Consider the following 19,016-nt stretch of genomic DNA (forward strand, 5'->3'; position numbering starts at 1 on the left):
TTGTCACTGTATCTCAGTAGAGTTTCTTTCCTCCTCGAGGGAAAATTAGTAAGAAGATGTGCCTCGAAGGTTTACATGTGTGAACTGGGCTTGGCAGCCCAAGTGCCTTTAAAGGATTTAGTTCAGGTACTAATCATAAAAGCAAGTTAGTAATCATCTGGCTCAGATGCCGTTAACCTTGAGATGTCGTCAAGGCCACAAGATAGAGTGGAGACCCCAAGGTAGCGGTCCTGACCCTGTGGCCCACACCTCAGGGGCCCAGGTCACCCCCAGTCTCCAGAAGGAATGTGGCCCTTGGGGTTACCAAGGCTGGATGGAAATGCACCACTCCCAGTGGGTCACCCTCGTCAGGTCCTGGGGTCCCTGTCCCTCTCCAGGCTGCGCCCAGCACCGACATGCACGCTCAGCTGTACCAGGCCTCAGTGGCCTCTTGCAAAGGGGTGACATGTGCATTTGAGGACTGGGGGCCTACCTTCCCTGCCCTGAGGCCACATCTGCCTCAGCAGGCCACAGGTGGGCTAATCTGCCACCAGCTGCAACTAAGGTGGGGCCACTGGGCCAGGAAAGCTGATGACAGTCACTGAGAGGGCGGAGAAGAGGCCCACCTGAGGCTAGCAGCTCCCTGTGGGCTCATCTCACCCGCTTGGAGGTCACTTCACTGCCTCCAGGGCCCACAGCCTTCGACATATGCCCCTGGCCGATGTGGGTGAGCCTAGGGGTGGGCCTGGCCCACGCCCTACCTCGGTGCGCACTGGCTGTGGCAGACCTGGTCGGGTAGGCCCACAGCCTGTGGCTGTTTCCTTTCCAAGCAGGGCTGCTCATCAGCTTGCAGGGGGGCCACCGTGTAGGATGGGACACTGGAGGCTCTGGAGCTAGGGCCCTCCCTGTCCACGCGGATGATGCTTCCAGAAGTGCTCTTTGACACTGCAAACTCACTGTGACAGACTCGATCAACCGCTGAGAGCAGAGGCCCGGATACAACCACATGTGAGCCAGAGGGAACATACCAGGAAACCAGCACTGCTGCACTGCAAACCAGACAGCGTCAGCCTCAGTCCTGCTACCCCCCACGCTCGTCATCAGAACAGGCTAGGTCACCAGAGACAGCCCAAACAGGTGTATTTCACTGAACAATCTGCCTCCCCCTCACCCGCCCCTCTTTTTATAAGCAGCATACTGCAGGCCTCAGTCTTCACTCCTGATGTCTGAGGCTTCCGCTGCAAAATGAACCTGTGGCAGGAGCAGGAAGCCCCTCTCCCCCAGCATAAAGTCACTTCGACCACAAAAAAGGTTCCTAAACCTCACTGCGTCAGCCTGGAGCCTGTGCCCAGCCTGTGGAGTCAGATGGGAGTTGAGGCCCGGGAGTCGCAGCTTCTCCATCCTGATCCAGCCTGGCACTACCTCACATTCATTTTATACTTAAATGAAGGAGAAACCCACATTTGGGTCAGCTCGCCAGGAACTGGAAGGGTCCTAGGGCAATCTGGGGAAGTAGGGGTTCCCCGGACTCGGGACAAGATCCAAAAGCATGCAGAGAGATGAAAACCCTAAGGAGACTTAGTGACAGGAGTGAGAAGGAGGTGAGCAATTCATTGGCTGACACGGCCTGCCACTAATCCCATCTGAGCCGACACCAAAGTCAAGTTGAAGCTGGAAAAGCGAGAGAGCACGCACGTATTCAGCCCTTTAAGGTCAACACGGCCACTCAGCTTGGCCCTAGTTCCCAGCAGCCCCTCTGTTTTGAGAGCCGGGTTCATGGCATGCTGGGAGTTGTAGTCCCCTGCACCTGGGGCCTGGTTAGCAGGGAGATGGGCTGCAATCCAGGAGGACGTCCAAGGGTGGAGTTTGTTCAGCGTCATTCACTGGCTCGGAGTTTGCTCCTTATAGTTCCTCTAACAGAAGGACCGAAGTCACCCCACCGCCAGCGCATGTACGCGTGATGGCGCCTGAGGCCCGGTCGTTCACTCCTTGCAGGCTCCCAGGGAACGTGGTGCCCTGAGGCCCAGGTCCTGGATTTCAACACCAACTTCTTTAGCAGCACGCACACCAAACTCAGGTGCCCCGAGCTCGTAGGAAACCTCGAGGAGAAGCGGGGGCGTGGCAGGTACAGTGTGGCGGCGGGCCCGTGGGGACGAGGCCTCAGATGCGGGACGACTCGGCTGGCGGCTGTGCAGCCTGGGACGGCAGCGCCATGTAGGTCACTGCAGGGAGAATGGGGGTGAGCAGGGCTGGAATCCGCATACCAACCCGGTGGGGAAGGGCCTGCGCCTACTGTTCCTTCAGGCCCCCCTCAGCGTCCCTCAGACCATGGCGGGTCTCCCCTCCCTGGGCTGTCTAACGGGAAGGTTCCCAGGGGCCGCTGGCAGGAGGACTTTGTTTTACTACCAATTTGCATTCCTTATTGAGGTGACGCTGCACTCTCACACGGAGTAAGCTGCCACGTTCTCTGTTGAGATTCAGCCTGTGTCCACGATGTTCAGGTGTGCTAAGAGCCCAAAACTAGGAGGATTTTAGGGATGTGCTCAGGGCAGTGCAGAGCCTCCTCCCCGTGTCTGAATTCACACAGGGTGCCTGGAGCCCTGGCCGCCCCATGTCCTGGCTGTGGTGCCCCAACACCCCAATGGCATCCCTCCTGGGGTTCTGGGGTGCCAGGCTGTACCTCCCTTGAGTGGCTGGCCACTGGAGGCCACAGGTCTGAAGCAATTGTGCCAATTGCTGCAGAAAGTGCTGGATGGCCTGAAGTGGGCGCTTAGGGGTGGCATGAACTCAGTGTGTTCACCAAACCCTCTCTTGTCTGAGGCAGTTCCCAAGCAGTGGACTGGGGGTCCGGGCTAAGACGCCCATGCCTGTGTGGGACTCTGCAGACGCGTCTGTTTTCACAGACGGGTGCAGATGGGCCTGGAGCTTGGCTTCAGCTGAAGCGCTGAGAGGCGGAGCCCACGAGGCCCAGATGCCCAGGCTGCAGCTCCAGAGTCACTGATGTCACAAGGCTGGAGTCTGGCTGGTCAGACAGTGCGGGGCCCCTGGGCCCCTCTGGCTGGCAAATCTGGCAACAGACAGCATGGTGTTCCCCAAGCAAAGGGACTCGGTACGGGCCAGTGGCAGAGAAGTCCTCACCTTGGGGCTCCTCACACACCACGGCTTCCAGGTTCTGCCCCCTCACGTAGTCTGCGTTGAGCCCCTCTGCAAAGGGCGAAGGGTGGGTTAGTGAAGACAGGCACGGAGGGGTCCCCTGCCGTGACCCGGAACTCCTCACCAAGTCCTCCATGGCAGCGAAAAAGCAGTGCTTCCCGCAGGAACCCCGAGCCTGCACCCTGCACCTCAGGCCCAAGCGCTGGCCGGGCTCCGGGGCCAGGAAAGGGCAGCTGGCCCATCCCTGCAAAGCGGGGCAGGCAGTGGGTCTGGAGAGGCCGTCTCAGCGCCCTGAGCCGACCTGGAGGCCACTGGGCCATGTCCCCGCTCTGGGACGACCGCCAGTGGGCACCTGGGTGCGGATGGGCCCCACCCCAGGCCCCGCGCAGCTGTGCTGGCGGCCCGCGTGCTCCTGTGGGTCGGGTCAGGGGCTAAGATTGCGCGCTGGTGGGTGAATGCTGGAGAGGGGAGAGTGGTGAGAAGCAGGGTGGGGCGGGCAGATGGACAGTGAGGGGAGGCCAAAGCAAGGGGAATAAGAAGAGCACATGGTTACCTTGACCTTCTGCTGCATCTGAAGGCAAGACACAAGGCTTAGCACCCTGGAGTGAGAACTTGCCCGGCGACAGCACCCAGCTGTCTGGGCCGCGCTGACCCCCGCACTTAGGGCCAAGGCAGGGGAGGCCCGTCCCCACCCCGAGCCCAGGCCTCCTGGGTGGCAGCAGAGGCTGGGGGCCCTGAGTGCCGGTGGGAACCACCCCTGTAGCTCCCAGAGGCTGCCATGCGGTTTCTGCACCCCTCCCCCAGGGCCACTCTGTGGACAGCTTCTCAGGGGGTTAGCACCCCACACATCCACAGGCCTCCTAGGCTGATGGGCCAGACGGTTCCTGTCGAGCCCACAATCCCTCAAGGACCAGCCCAATCACACACTGTGGGCCCTGGGCCCGGTCGGCAGGGGGCGCTGTGGCCTCGCAGGCCAGGCCTGGAGCCTTCCTGGGCGGTGGCCTGGTTCTGGGGCAGTGCAAGGAGAGGCAAGATGTGGGAGGCAGCAGCAGGCCCGCGCCCAGAGTCTGGCAGCCAAGAAAGTGCAGACACAGTGGGGACTTTGAGTGCCGCGCCCAATGGCCACGCCCTGACGAGAGGAGCGGACCCAGAGTGTCCAGCGCAGCCAGCGTTTGAAACAGGCCCTCTGGCTACAGGCTGTGTGCTGCTGGCAGGTGTGGAAGGATGGGGGGGGGGGGCGTGGAACCCTCCAGACAGAGGAAGAGACCTTGGCCCTGGCCTGGCAGGGGCCATGGCAGTGGTGATCCCAGGATCCAGGAACCCACTGATAGGGGGAGAAGACCCAGGGGACAGGTGGGATTTGTGAGGGAGGCCACGAAGATGGGTGGGGACAATTTACAAATTCCCCAGAGAATGTGGCATGCTGGTAAGCTCGGGGAGCAGATGTACAAACAAGGGAGAACTTCTCGAATTTGGGGGCCACACCATACTCAGTTCCCTTCTGTGGCCACCAGGGATGTCGGTGCTAGTGCAGGAACCCTGGAGGTGTGGCTGTAGCAATGGCGTCATGGGCACCCTGAAGACGGGGGGGGGGGGGGGGGGAGGTACCCGTCACGGAAGGGGGACTCCAGAGGGTGGGGTGCAGTGTGAAGTCTGTGAGGGCTGAGGAGGGACCTGCTGCCCTGGCCCCAAACTTCTGGGGCGCCATCAGCCTTGCAGGCAGCATGATGCAGCGGGGCCCCTGGCCAGGACCCCCACCATCAGGTTCAGCACCCCCGGCCCTGCGCGGTGAGGCCCACACCTGAGCCGTGGCCCCAAGAGGTGACATCCGCACCTGCCAGTCATCAGCGGCCCCGCGTTTGGTTTATTCGCACCCAAACACCGTAGAAACTGTTCCACTTTCACACCACAGCCTCTATGCTCCCACCTGCGATTTGCCTCTACAGCTAATCCGATTTGCAAAACCTCACGCCTCTTGGTCTGAGGGAGCAAGTGTGAAAATGTCTTTTCATTTTACCTTAATGCCCCACAGAGACAGGCAGGCAGACTTCCGACGCCTGCTTCGGGACAGGAGTTGGCCTTTCTCCCTCTACGCCTCTGTGCGCCCCATCCTACCCTTGCTCTCGGGCAGAAGGATGTCCGTTCCCAGCCCTTGGAGGCCCCATCTCCTTGTCTTGAAGACGAGGGTTCTGGGGCGCGCCCCCTCCGGCAGCAGGCGCCTGGACAGCCCATACCAGCGCCAAGGACCAGCTCTGAAGTAATTTCACTTGCACCAGATGCGCTTTGGGAAGGCCCGATGCCTGCCTCCATATGAGCCATCCTGGTAACTGGGGACTGCACGTCCGCACGCCTGCAACCTGACTACGGCCTTATTCAGACGGCGTCCTGGGGGTGTGACTGATCATGCTGGACCTGGCCCGGAGTTCAGTGACAAGTGTCCTCAACAGAGAGTGGAGACACAGACATAGAAGCCATGTGAGGACCAAGGCAGACTGGAGGGCGGCGCCATAGCCAGGGGAGGCCTGGGGCCCGCGGGACTTGGACGATGCAGCAAGGGTCCTCCCCTCGTGTCCAGAAGCACGCAGCCGGCTGACCTCTTGGTCTTGGGCTTCTGGCCTGCACAAGTGTTTGTTTAAGCTCCGTGGGCCCTTTGCTTTTGAGCTGGCAGGGAGCGCGCTAAGGAGAACCCAGCCTCCAGCTCTGCCCTCCCGACCGTCCATGCCGCCCTACGACCCAGCTTCTGGACTAAGGTGATTCGGCCAAGAACAGGGGTGCACACTGGGATGTGCCAGCAGCCCTGCTCCAGACTGGCAGCCGAGAGCAGATGCTGAAATGGCTGGCGAACAGCAACACCCACGCTCCAAGCGCTGCAGCAGTGCCCAGCTTTCTAGCAAGGTCAGCTCTGGGACAGAAGGGGCAGGGAAGTTGTACAGGTGACGCCCCAACCTCAGGAAACAGGAAAACTGGCCAAGTCGGGTTCTGTCCCGTGACCTGGAAATCACCAACCCCGAGCCAGAAACACCCAGCGAGCCAGAACGCCGTGCTTGTGGGAACAGCAAGTGTGGGCTTGCTCACCCTCGACGGGCCCTCGACAGCACCCTCAGGTGCTCCCACACAGGGTCACTGTGCCCCTACTTGTGGCCTCGCAGCCGTGCAGGCCCAGAGCGCTCTCAGCAGAACGGCGCGTGGGGGCGGGGTGGCTCTCCGCTGGGTCCTACTTCTGGAAACGTCCTGTACTGACTGGACTTCAAGATTTTCTAGCTCCTGGGGGCAAGAGCAGGGCGCCCGGCACTGGCACCTCGGATCTGACACAGAAGGTTCCGGAGCAGGACAGCGCTGGCCGACCTAGGGCCTCTGGAGACTCTGCGCCCCTTGGGTGACGTCCCAGACCAGTCGGGGACCCCCGGGCTCCTCCTGTTCTACTGGAAGAGAAGCCTCGGGTCGCCTCTGGGAGCAGGAGCCCGGGACACGGCAGGGGCATCGTGTCCGGCCTGCCCTCCTTCCAGGCTGGCTGGAAGCTTCGGTTCGGCGGAGACCTCCCCTGCAGACGTCCCGAGACATGGCCCTCCCACGTGGCTGCCCGGGCAGCTGCCCAGGTCTGCGCCTCCCCTCCCTGCCCATGCGAGCTCCGGGCGCCGGGCACAGCCCCGCGGGCCACACTTACGCTGAATGCTGAAGCAGAACTTCTTCTGCTGGTAGGACACATAGCTGGAGATGGCGCCCACCAGGGCCATGGCGAGTGCGCTGGCCACGCCGGCGATGGTGCCCGTCTCTGCCGACATGCCTGCGCGACAGGGAGGGAGATGAGGAGAGGCGGTGGGGCCCCCCAGGCCCAGCCCCCGACCTCCCCCCCAGGCCACCCAGGTCTCGAGCGCTGCCCAGGCCGACAGGAGCAGCTGGGCAGGGGCCATGGAGGCAGCGCGGCCGCTCCCTACTGAGGCCCACACAGCCGTCAAGCAGCGCCCCGGGGACCCCAACTTCACAGTTCAGTCCTGACACAATGTGTCCCTCTGGCGGGGCGGGGTGCCCCGGGGCGGGGCTCCCAGTGGAAACGCACCGGATTCAGTGCCATCGTTGCCGTCGTACCTGCCATCACCTGCAGAAAGGACACAAGCGCTTAGTGGGTGTCCTCTGCTGACGTACTCCGTCTTGAGGTCTCCGGAGGGAAGTGAGGGAACCAGGGTTCACCCTCACCCCTGCCTCCAGATGGAATGAAGCGTGGTCGTCCCAGGTGGAGCGTGGGCCACAAGGGCCCACTGAGCCCGGCGCCTTGCAGGGTGTAGGCGGAGCTCCAGGGGTGTCCCAGGGACATCTCGCCTCCTGGCCCTCCACAGGCTGCACCCCGGAGGGACTGGACAAGTCCTGGGGTGCATAACACACGGCGCACTCAGCACTGGGAAAGCCGTGCTTGGCGACAGCCCTGAGGCTCAGCACACATCCGCAGAGACAGCCTGGTGGGCGCTGGAGAGCGCCCTGGCAGCGAGGGGAGCAGAACAGAGCGTCCGGCAAGAGGCCTCACACTCACGGCGCATGGGTTTGGGGCCCAGGAGCCGAGACAAGTCAACGGGGAGAGGGTGAGCTTGTGGGCAAGCGGTGGCGGCACAATCGGACGGAGAACCGCTGCCTCACGTCACAGACAGGCGGACCGGACGTAGGCAGAGGTGGCGTGTGAAGGCTGGAGTGATCAAAGTCTCACAGGCCAGCACGGCACACATTCCTCACGACCCCGAGTGTTCGAAAACAGCCTAACACAGGTCCCTACAGGCAAAACTCGAAAAACGGAGTTCCACAACAATGCTTCTGTTCCCCGAGCTCTTAAAAGGAAAGAAGAGCCACAGGCTAGAAAACATTTGCAAATTCACAGACCTCAGAAAAGATGTATATCCGATGATATAAAAGTCAACGTTTTAAACGGGGAGAATCCACGAGCAGAATTGACCGAAGGAAAACAGAAAAGATGCTCAAAGATGGGGCGCTGGGAGAGGCGAAAACGAAGCGCTGGAGCCAGTGAACAGAGCAGGGCCGCGGGCGGGGAGGAGGGTGCGGGCCGGAGGGGCGGCAGGCCGCTCCAGCGGTGGTGGGCATGACCGCAGTTCCTAAAGCCAGGGGGTCCTCACAGCACTGGGGCCCCCGGGGCTAGGGCCTTGCTATACGCCCGCCGCGGTGGGGCCACAGTTTCCACAGCAGCCGCAGACCCCGGCTCTGGCCGCGCAGAGCTGTGTGTCGCCTTTCGCCGGCAAAGCGTCTTGCTGCCTGGGACAGGCACAGTGCAGCTGAGCCAAGGGCCGACACGCCAGGCTGCAGACAGACGAGTTAACCGGGGCTCTCTGTGCTGGAGAAGCCACTGACTTCAGCGAGGCGTCTGTCTCGGCAGCGCAACAGCACGCCTGTGAGTCTCGGCGCGGGCTGCTCAGGCCGCTGCAGCTCCCGTTTGTCCGTTCGGCCAGACCCTCCCCCACTCCCCTTGCTGACACCCAGAGCAACGGCGGCTGTGAGTTGCGCTAACAATCAGTTGCGCTGATTACTCTGTACAAGAGAAGTTCAAATATGAGCCTAATTAAAGAACTCCCTAGCACTTCCCCTTACCAAAACATGTACTTTTAATAAGGACCCACGCCCAGACATGTCATTCAGCCTTGCACTTGCGCGTGCCTACACGCCACCACGGCCCTCACCTCACCATCTGGAAATACCCTTTGTCACCCAGGAGTAATTGGCTAATTTGCAGGGTTTGCCCTTTAAATGTCCCATGTTCTCCTGACACCTGTGAGTTCATTTAGAGAACTTAGAGCCTTCTACGCGACACGAGACCGTCTGGAAAGCAGGACTCATGGGTCCCTGTTGTGGACTGGCAGGGAACAGCCACCACCCAGCACCAGCCCGCCCGCCATCGGGAAGGGCGGCTGTGAGTCCCCATCCCACAGGGACTCTCCCCACCCATGGGGCACCCTCCACCCACGGGGCAACCCCCACCCACAGGGCACTCCCTGTGGGTACCCATAGGGTACCCCGAACCCATAGGGCACCCCCCACCCACGGGGCACCCATGGGGACAACCCCCACTCATTGGGGCAAGCGCCAGCAACGCTCACAAAGGACAAGCAGAACTTGCTCGGCCCCGTCCAGTCTGGCTAGCACTGGCTCCTTGCTAGCATCCAACCGCAGCCTTTATTATGGTGGGAAGCTGAAAATTTAAATTTACATTAAAAATAAAAGGGCAGTTTAGGGAGAACCGCAAATATCTGGGAGAAGAGTGACGCCGAACGGTTAATACGGCACAGGGGTGCATCCTTCCTCCACGTTACGGCACCTGACGTGACCGAAATGCCAGGATGCGCACGCACACACCACACACACAGTGAGAGCAGGCCACGCCGTGGGTGCTGAGCGAGCTCTGCACTGACTGGACGGGGCACTGGCGCCAGCTGCGGGAGGCAGTGAGTGTGCACCAGGGCGCGGTACCTCCTCACGGGGAGCTGCGTGAGGGTACTGCAAAGCTTCCTGAGCAATCTTCACAACGTCTCAGGAGTCAAACTTTCAAAATTTAAAAAAATCTTTCAAAAGATGCCTGAGTTGCTGTGGGTCTCTTGCTAAAATGCTGCTTACCGTGAATTCTGCTCTTACCCCAAGGGTGGCAGGACCTGGCTTCAGGGCTGTTCCCAGGGACCCGGCCCAGGGACTGTCACCGGCGTTTCTGCGGGACAGAGACCTTAACCCGTGCAGCACGCGGCCACAGGAGCCACAGGGAGAAGTATGGCTCTTCCGAATGGCTTGTAAGGGCCACGGCGAGCTCCACAGCCCCCGTCATTCCAGGTGAGCCCCAACTTTCAAGCAGGGGTGTCTGGGAACTTGTTATCCAGAGGCTGAGCCAGACAGTTCAGTCAACCTGTGGGCATGCGATCACGTTTTAATGAGAACGGGGGTCGCTGTTCCTACCTTTACCCTTGTCGGGCTTATAATCCCCTAATATGTCTTCAAGATCCTGGTCTGTAATTCCTGGAGAAAACAAAATAGACATTTCAAGGCCAAAAAGCACTGTTCACCAACATAAACTTTGTTCATGTGCCTAGTACCCCCAGAAAGCTGCTGTCCCCCAGAATGTCCTTGAGGACTGTGGGAGCCCACGCCTTGTGTTACAGGCCGTCAGGATGGCGGAGGGACCGTGACCAGAGCACAAAGCACCTGTCATGAGGGACGGAGGTCAGCACTGGGAGGTCAGGCTCCCAGTCAGTTCAATGCTGCATTATTCAACAGACAGATTAACGTAGGTGGGCCTGATTTAATCAGGTGAGGCTTCTACAAGACAGTCGAACCTTCCCGAACTCAGCCTGGACACAACAGAGGTGCTGCCACCCCCCTCACCCTGTCTCTCTACTGCTGGCCTTGACAAAAGCTTGAGGCTGAAGCTCATGGCACCTGCACGGCAAGGCAAAGGTGATCCTCCAGCCACCTCACTAACCTGGAAGAGAGCCCAGTGTCAACTGACACCCGACACCTGGCCACACCTGGCCAACACCCTGAGGTGAGCCTCAAGGGAAGACTTGCTGAGCTGTCCTGGGAAGACCTCATGCAGCAAATGGAGGCACTCAGTAAAAGAGCGAGCGCGCTCTCCACTCGCTTTGCATGGGGTCGTTTCTCACACCACACTGAAGAGCCCACAAGGGAAACAGTAAACTGATTTTTAGAACATTCTGCGTGCTGACAGCAGGTGTGTGGAGAGCGCCGGCATCACCCCGGAGCATGCGTGCGCCCGCATCGCTGCTAGGCTGGCTCACTCCCTGTGGCAGGGGAGGCCTCTGTCAGCAGGAAGAATGGCCGGCGATGGACAAACGACAGTTCCCCACAACGTGCGGCCAGGACATGTGGCAGAGGTTTCCGGACAGTGGCTGCGATCGGGCTTCCACTTCCAGGAAAGCCGCGGGCAGCATTCGTGGCCAGTGGTGAGAGTTCAAGAAAAAACAGAATTTCAAAAATCCACGTCTACTACTGTGAGCTTAGCAGCTTCCCAATACGGAGATCTTTCTCGAGAGAACGGTGGCAAAGCTCGCAAATGTGAACTTGTCCTGCCACCTGCAGCGGCAGTACCACGCTGGACCATCTTCCAGCCGCTCTGCCTCCCGGTGAGCGATGGCCCAGTGCTCCCCAACCTCGATGGGAAAGCAGGCCCTGAGGAGCAAGAGGGCTGCGCGGGCGTCGCTGTGAGACAGCAGAACTCCCGGCGGGGGCGGCTGCGCCCCTCGCTGCATGCAGCCTGCACGAGGCTCACACCGCTGGCATCGCGTCAGAGCGTGTGCGTGGCCTTTGCCAGCGCTGTCTGTGTGGGGCAGCCTCTTCATCGACTCTCCCCAGTACACGTCACAGCAAGTGATGCCAAAGGAGATGGAGTCCAGCTCCTCCTCCCAGAGACAGGATAGAAATCTGCAAATGTGCGCAAAAAAATCGAATGCTTGCTCTTGACTTTGGCTCCAAGATGGCCCCTGGTGGTAGAGATGACCCACGTAAGCCAAAGCTATTGAGGTCCTCAGTAGCTAAAGGGCCCTTACAGCAAATGTTTGCGACCCGTGGTTTGACGGTTGTCCCGTGGCCCCACCTCTGCCGGGCTGCGAGTGGCACCATGGACTATGGCAGCTACCAGAGATCCAGGACCGGCCAGGGCTTCCTGCCAGCTACCACTCACCTCCTCCTCCACCACTCGGTTTCCTCGGGCCGTCGTCTCGGTGGTTTCCATCATCCAAGGCATCAGCCAGGTTGAAGTCATCTTCGTGCACAAACGAGAAAACAATTAGCCCCGTGACAGGTATCTCACCTGGACAGGTATCTCACCCCCAGGGGCCCTCCGCCCTGGCGCCCCCTCAGGATGGCCGTGTTACCTTCAGGCCTTGCAGGAGCTCTGGTCGTCCCTGGCCTCTTGGTGGTGGTGGTGACATAGTCCCTTCTCTCTGAGGGGAGCAGGCAGCGAGAGAGCACATTTACATCCAGGCACAGCAGCCACCTTATGACCCGGGAGCTCGTGTCACGAGCACAGTGCTCCTAGCTCGCTCCTCAAGGCCCCTCCTAAGGCCTCTGGAGAGTCCCTCCCAGGATGGCCAAGACACGCACAAGGTTCAAAGGGCTGGGTTCTGCTCATTTTCTCCAGGGCATGGCAGCGGGGCGAGAGCTTCAGTCCAGGTGTGCGGGACACGGCCAGGGGCCCAAGGGCTCCCGCAGCGTCGGTGTGGCCCTGCAGAGTTCGGCCACTGCCAGCCTGGCAGCATGACCATGGCGGATACTCCCCAGGGATGGGCAAAGTTATGGTCCCAGCTTCGTAGGGGAGTGTCCCCCAAACTGAATGTGGCTGAAAGCCATGCACACAGAATTCTATTCAGTGTGGTGACTGTTACAAGTGTTAGGTCTTTGGGATCAACCAGACTGCTCTAGAGATAAGAACTCCTTCCACGTCAGCTACATGGCACGTGTGAGTTCTCAATAGCTTCTTTTCGTAAATGTCAAGAATACACTGTCAGCTGTCCCTGCAGCTGGAGGTAGAGAGGGACCGGAAATGTAAGCCATGGGGACAGGTACAGCTGAGGTGGGCAAACTTCCGCACGGCAACCACTGAATTATCAGCAGCTCAGGCAACAAGCTGCAAAGATAGAAACTGGCTGAAGATGAAGGATGGACAGAGGCAGATACTACGCAGATGTCAGCCACGGAGAGTGGCCTGTGCAGATACTATTATCAGATAAAATAGATTGAAGAAAAAATAATTATTACTAACAGACTCTGAAAGGAAAGCTATTACAAGAGTTAAAGAGTGGTGCTTCAGAGCGATGGCCTAACGTGCCTGGCCGTGCTCACGCACGCATCAGGAAGGCGCGCCCGAAAGGCCTGCATACGCTCCAAGAGTGACTTCTCCAGTGACTGCGCACAGGAGGGCACTGTGGGTGATGTGAGGTGATGAAGGACAGGAAAAAAAGAGTGGGAGGTGGCGGGGCGTGAGAGCAGCCCAACAGTGACACTGATGTGCATCCAGGTCTGGGAAAGTCCAGAATGCAGACAGAGAGGCAGACAGAGGGGCAATCAGAGGGGCTGAGGGGGGGGCGGGGGGGGCCTGGTGATAAATCAAGTGGGGACAGGGCTTCTTGCCAGATGTGGTGGGAAAGTGACACAACTGGCTGACATGACACGTGTGTGACCTTGCAGCTAAATATGAACCTTCAAGCTGTAAGTTCTGTGTGGGTCTGGTAAATCCATCATATAGTTGTTTGGTTTTTTTATATATATATATAATATAATAGCTTATTTTTACATCATTTTGTACGTTTTTTTTTTCATCTCAATTGTAATCCCCGTGGGTTTCCCATCACCGAGTCACCTGTGTGCCATCACCATAGTCCCATGCACTTCCCGTCGTTTGCTTTTTATAGTTTAATTTGATGTACTACTCACGCTTTAATGTGAAACCTTCTTTCAATCTACCTTCCACATTGAGGCCATCACCAAAGTCCCCGGATGCTAAATATTAGAAAACAAAACACAGGAAAAAAAAAACATTGTAAAATTCTCTCTTTGCATGAAACAAAATAATACTGAAATATGGTCTTGCAAAAGTCATCTTTCTTAAGAGAGCGTCACGAGGGTATCGCCTCCAGACGAAATTAGCCGAAGCCACGCCGAGGTTTCGACTTCCTTCCAGAAACAACTTATGCCCGACAAAACCAAAGAAACAGCCACCAGGTGGAAGGACCAATTTACATGGGCATGAAGTACAGCTTTGCAGAGAGTGTTCTTCAGTGAATGGCGCTTAGGAGGGAGGGTCAGAGCCCAAACAGCCCGGGTGCCGAGACCACCCCTCCCGCACCCCAGGTGACGCCAAGGCTGCTCCGCCTGTTGTCAGGCCAGATACTGCCCCGCAGCCCCAGCTCCCAGACCAGCAGCTCTGACGACACAGGAGTGAGGCGGGCCTGCAGGAAGGAGAAGCTGTCTGCAAAGTGCACCCAGGTGACCGACCCTGCTGCTGTCGAACTGGGCCATCATTCATTCCTTCCAGACGCACACGCTGTTCCCCGCAGATTACAATCATATTATTCTTTCCAAGCACAGCACAGTGTGTGAACGCTGAGACGGAACAAACAAGTACATGAGTGGTGGATTACGGAAGTTTTCTTTTAACATTTTGAATATGCCATTCCCGTCCGTCATGGCCTACCAGGCTTCTGCTGAGAAATCTGCTGATAGCCTGATGCGGGTTTCCCTGACTGTAAGGTTACATCTTACACGTGGAAGAGAAATGAACTCAAAATGGATTGAAGATTTAAATGTGAGATGTAAAATCATAAATCTTCTGGAACAGAGGACTGACTAACACTGATCCTGGCATTTTTTCTTTAAATAGGAGGTCACAAGTATAAGCAACAGAAGCAAAACTGAAAACATTCTGGACAGTGAAAGAAACAAGCAATAAAATGAAAAGCCGATCTGTAGAATGGGAGAAACATGCCAAGGTGTGTACTCTCCTGCAACGCAAGGTGCAAAAACCCCAAGAACCGAACTGCAAAATAGAGGGCATGGCTAGGTCTTTCTGCTACAAAGACATACAAATGATCCCTGGGGAAATGCAAATGACAAGCACCAGGAGATGCCCTCGTGCCCCCAGAGCAGCGCCCACGAAACAGACCAGAAATAGTGCGGGCCCAAAGGTGGGGTTGTGAACCGGTGCAGCCCCGATGGCGAAAAGGTGGGGACTTCTCAAGCAAAGAATGAAGACTACACGATCACGCCCCGCCAAAGCCACTTTCGGGTGCGCCCCCAGGAGACGCGGCCGCCTGTGCCAGAGGCGGGAAGCAGCCAGGCGCCCGGAGCTGGTGAGAGGCCGGAGACAATACGATCACGGGTTCTCACTGCGGCTTTGATCTGCATTTCCCTGATAGCCGACAAAGAACATTTTTCCATGCGCCACTGAGACTGAAAGATTAGAGCTGGAGAGACGCTGTGCGCATGCGCTGGAAGACCGGCGGCGTCTTCTCCCGTAAGCCAACGTCGAACCTGCCATTGCCATCGAAATCCCGGCGCCAGCGGCACAGAACCAAAATACCCAAACACTGGTGTGAACCCAGAAAGTATCCCAAATAGTGGAAGCAGTCATGAGGCTGCCGAGTCCTGCACCTCAGTACTGGGCGGGGGCTCAAGCTCGCTCCCCGGCGCCACTTCCCAAAGCTGGGCGTCAGGTGGAGAAAGCGCCGCTGCACTGGTCATGCGGGGTAGTGGCCTTTGTCCGGTCTACGCACAGAGCCCAGTCGGCCTTCCCGGGGAGGGCTTGTGCCTTGGGCAGGGAACACAAATGGCCCTCACGCTGCCACCTGACCCACTGTGATGGGCGAGCGCCTCGGGAGCGCGGGCTGCGATCTGGTGCGGACGGTGAGGCTGTGAGGACAAGTCACCCGCGGGAAACATCTGCCCCGGAGCGAGCAAGCCCTGTGCGGCTGCGCCAGCCTCTCGCGACTGATTCATCGGCCACCCCCAACTTCCGGCACCGGAAAGCCCAGCCCGCCAGGGTGTCCACCGCCTCCGCTCGATGCCCGCCCGCGCACAGAGCCGCCCACCGCCCCTCAGCAGGTCTAGTCAGCACCCTACAACATGAAGGTCCCCCGCCCTCCCCACGCTGGGCACAGCCAACAGCTGCCAGCTGGGGTCCCCTGGGCTGCCCGGCGTTCCCCTGGACGGTGCTGCTCTTGGCAAGCCGCTGGCAGCAGGCCCAGACCCGGTGCTTTCTGCCACAGCCCTGGCAGCGAAGAGGCCGGTCCCACGTGTTTGCAGTGATTCTCGAAGCCATCTCCACACGGCCAGAGTCTCGCTGTTCTCACAGCATGGCCAGCACCTGAGTTTCATGCCAAGAGCAACGTCATCTCTGAAGGGAGTGCGCCTGCTGCCTACTGGGGTTTCAGGACTGGGTCTGCCTCCCCAGACCCTCGCCGGGGAGATTCAGAGAAGCCGCGCCAGGAGGCCCCTGGTGCAGGCACGCTGCCTGCCGCACTGGCCAGGGCCCTTCTTGTCTACATTTTCCTTTGCAGGTAGAAGCAGCTTTCGGTAAAAACCCGAAACAAATCCTGCCCTACACATCTTTGACTTTCAGATTTTGCAGTCCTAGCCCTTTTCATGGGCACTGGTGGGCCACAGAGGCGCTGCCCATTCCGATGGGGCCCACAGGCACACCACCAGTGCACCCTGAGCCATGTGGGCCTTGTGGTGCTCAAGAGCCCACACTTCCTGGGGGTCTCACGCTGCTGGGCAGCTCCCTGGCCAGTGGCACCTCCCGCTTTCCTCAACAAAGTGCCATTGACAAGGGTGTGGGGTGAACAGAGACCCTCAGGCTTCTGCACCGCCGCCGTCCGTGGCTCTCACCTGCGGCCTCGGATGCACGAGGCGCTTGGGAGCGTGGGCTCCTGGAGCGTGGTGTGGGCAAGCGTGAGCGGACACACCTGGAGGCCGAGCATATTAGGGTGGGGGAAGAGGCCAGAGTGCGGCAGAGTGGAGTGGAGAATGGCTCCAGGAGGGGCCGGAAGGGAAGGCCAGAGCGAGCCCAGGGAGTGAAAACTCGCTGGGGCTGGGAGACCTGCCAGCCTCCCGGCCCCCTGGCCTCTCTGCCTTGCCAGTCTGCAGGCTTGCCCAGCAACAACTGCTGCAGACAGCATTAAAAGCCTGAAAAGCCACTGAGGGCGCCGGGACTCTCCTTTACCGGCCTCGACAGAGCGCCTGCCCTGGTCTCGCTGGCGCCACTTGAGCTTCAAGTGCCGGGGCCCCCTTGGACTCTGCTTTCTCTTTCCAGACAGCTAGGTCCCCCGTGTCGGGCTGACTGGAAGGGACCTGAGCATCTGTGGACTTGGGGACCCCTGGGGTCCTGAACGCCTCGGACACCAAGGAACAACTGCAACTCGCGTTTGGAGCAGAGCCTGAGAGCTCAGCGAGCAGGCTGCCTCTGCACCTCATGACACCCCCCACCGGCCGGCTGGGACCTGGGGGTGTCTGGGCCCCGAGCCCGCCAGGCGGACTCAGGCCCTGCTGCTGCTGGAAGTGTCTGGCATGCTCTGCGCTCAGTGTCTGGGGCACAGTCCCAGCTGGCCCGTCCTGCAGAGGCGGGCACCAACCTCACTTGCTAAGTGGGGCTCGTCCCCATGCCCTGGGATCGCAGCTTGGGCTCGTCGCCGCAATCTAGATTGAGAGCCCTCTCCTCATGGGCGCGGCTCTCCACCTCTACGTAGGTGGTCGTCGTGCTGCGGGCGCTCCCAGCCACCTCAGGAGCAGAGCACTGGCTTCCCTTTGGCACTGACTGGACACAGCTCCTGCCGCCAGAGCTCTGACTGTGTCAGGAGTCAACTTCAGGCGGCCGGGAGAGGACGCTGACGCCGGCGCTTCACCGCAAGGCAGGTACAAGCGTCTCAGGCCACTGCCGCTTGAGTGGGCCGGAGGGGGCAGGCGCTGCGGCGCCATCGGTCCGCTGTGTGGGCAGCGTGCTGGTGCGGTAGGCCCATCGCAAATAGCTTGATTCGGAAGGGGGGGGGTAGTTTTCATTGTGTACAGACGGCCTAAGTCGCTTTGCTGATGGAAGGACTTGAAGCTGGCTTTCCCCACAGAAAGGGGACGGGCCATGACAGCTGCTCACAAAGCAGGGGGTGAGGGCGGGCACTGTGGTGCCTGAGGAAGTCAGCACTGAGGGCCAGAACCTCCTTAGCCAAAGAAAAATGGAGCTGAAGCCAGGGGTTGGCGGCCAGAGGGCTCACTGCCCAAGGGCACAGGGTTCTGGGGTGGCGGAAAGATTCTAGAATTAGAACTGGTAGCTGCACAGCTAGGGAGTATACCAGGAAGCGCTGGATTGAAGACCTGAAAATGGCGAGTCTGGTGTGCGGATCACATCTCAAGACAAAATGCAGCCCCTGTCCCCAGGTGCCATCCCGGCGTTCCGCTCCGAGGGTCACCTCACCATTGCTGGCCCGATCAGGTGGGAACATCCTCCCTCTCCGAAGCACCAGGTTGAGGGTCCGGGCAGCTGCTCAGAAGGTTACTCACTGGAAGGAGTCAGGCTGCTGGAAACCTCTTCGATGCTGACCTAGAAATGGGCCCTGAGCCTTTGGTGCCCATGACAGTCCTTTAGGCACCTGGATCCTGGGGTGATGGCTAGCCCCGGCACCCCGGAGAGCTCTTCTTTCTGCCACACCCCTCACCTTTTCCTGCCCATTTTTCTCCTGGGCTGGGGTGGACGGCCATGTTGGCATAAGTGGGTTTCCGGCCCTCCCGTCCCTGATGCAGCCAAGGGCAGACTGTGACTTCTCCCAACAGTCACTCTTGGGCTCACAGCCGGTGCGCAAATTAAGGGGTGTGTCCCCTAGGGCTAGCGCTGCACACAGTGACCTGGGGAGGTGTGACAAGCAGGGAAGGCCACAGGAAGACACAGGTCAGCCAGAGCCTCCGGCGGGACAGCTTGCCACTGAGGCGGGCAGCCAGCCCAGCTGCTTCTCCAGCGCAAATTCTCAGACATGAGAGCCCGCTGGGGTGGCACCTGGGAAGAGGGACGGTTGGTGTGTTTAGGTGAATGTGCTCAAGGAGCAAAAGCCAGCCTATGGCCGCTTGATTCGGCCAAATAAAACCCTGATCAGCCAGTCCAGGGGCAATACAAATCAGAAAGCTACTTAATACTACGCGAAGTAAGAGTCCCAGCAACTTAGTCAGCCATGCGTCTCCCCCAGTTACACCAGACATGGGCCCTGGCTCGAGAAACACCATGCGTCCCCCAGACCAGGCGGCTGTCACACAGGTGGTCAGGTGTGGCCCAGAGTTGTCCTGGCACCTGTGAGAGACAGCAGGAGGCTCGGTCCTGCCTGCTGTTCCCAGAGACCGTCACAGTGAGGAGG

The 19,016-nt window shown here is 59.4% G+C and overlaps 1 protein-coding gene across 1 annotated transcript; it reads right to left on the reverse strand.

Moving 5' to 3' along the window:
- Nucleotides 1-90: 90 nt before the first annotated feature.
- On the reverse strand, nt 91-18,372 carry CD99L2 (CD99 molecule-like 2). The gene is made up of 11 exons (XM_012727089.1): nt 18,330-18,372; nt 18,089-18,154; nt 13,561-13,626; nt 12,003-12,071; nt 11,810-11,890; nt 10,069-10,128; nt 7,190-7,228; nt 6,797-6,916; nt 3,686-3,703; nt 3,118-3,183; nt 91-2,201 (listed from the first exon to the last, which is right to left on the reverse strand). Exons 1-11 carry the CDS (start codon nt 18,370-18,372, stop codon nt 2,140-2,142), a joined length of 690 nt encoding a protein of 229 aa, XP_012582543.1. The 3' UTR covers nt 91-2,139.
- Nucleotides 18,373-19,016: the final 644 nt, after the last annotated feature.

The sequence above is a fragment of the Condylura cristata genome, unplaced genomic scaffold (assembly GCF_000260355.1).
Source record: "Condylura cristata isolate star-nosed mole 26May11 unplaced genomic scaffold, ConCri1.0 scaffold00019, whole genome shotgun sequence".
Taxonomy (NCBI): Eukaryota; Metazoa; Chordata; class Mammalia; order Eulipotyphla; family Talpidae; genus Condylura; species Condylura cristata.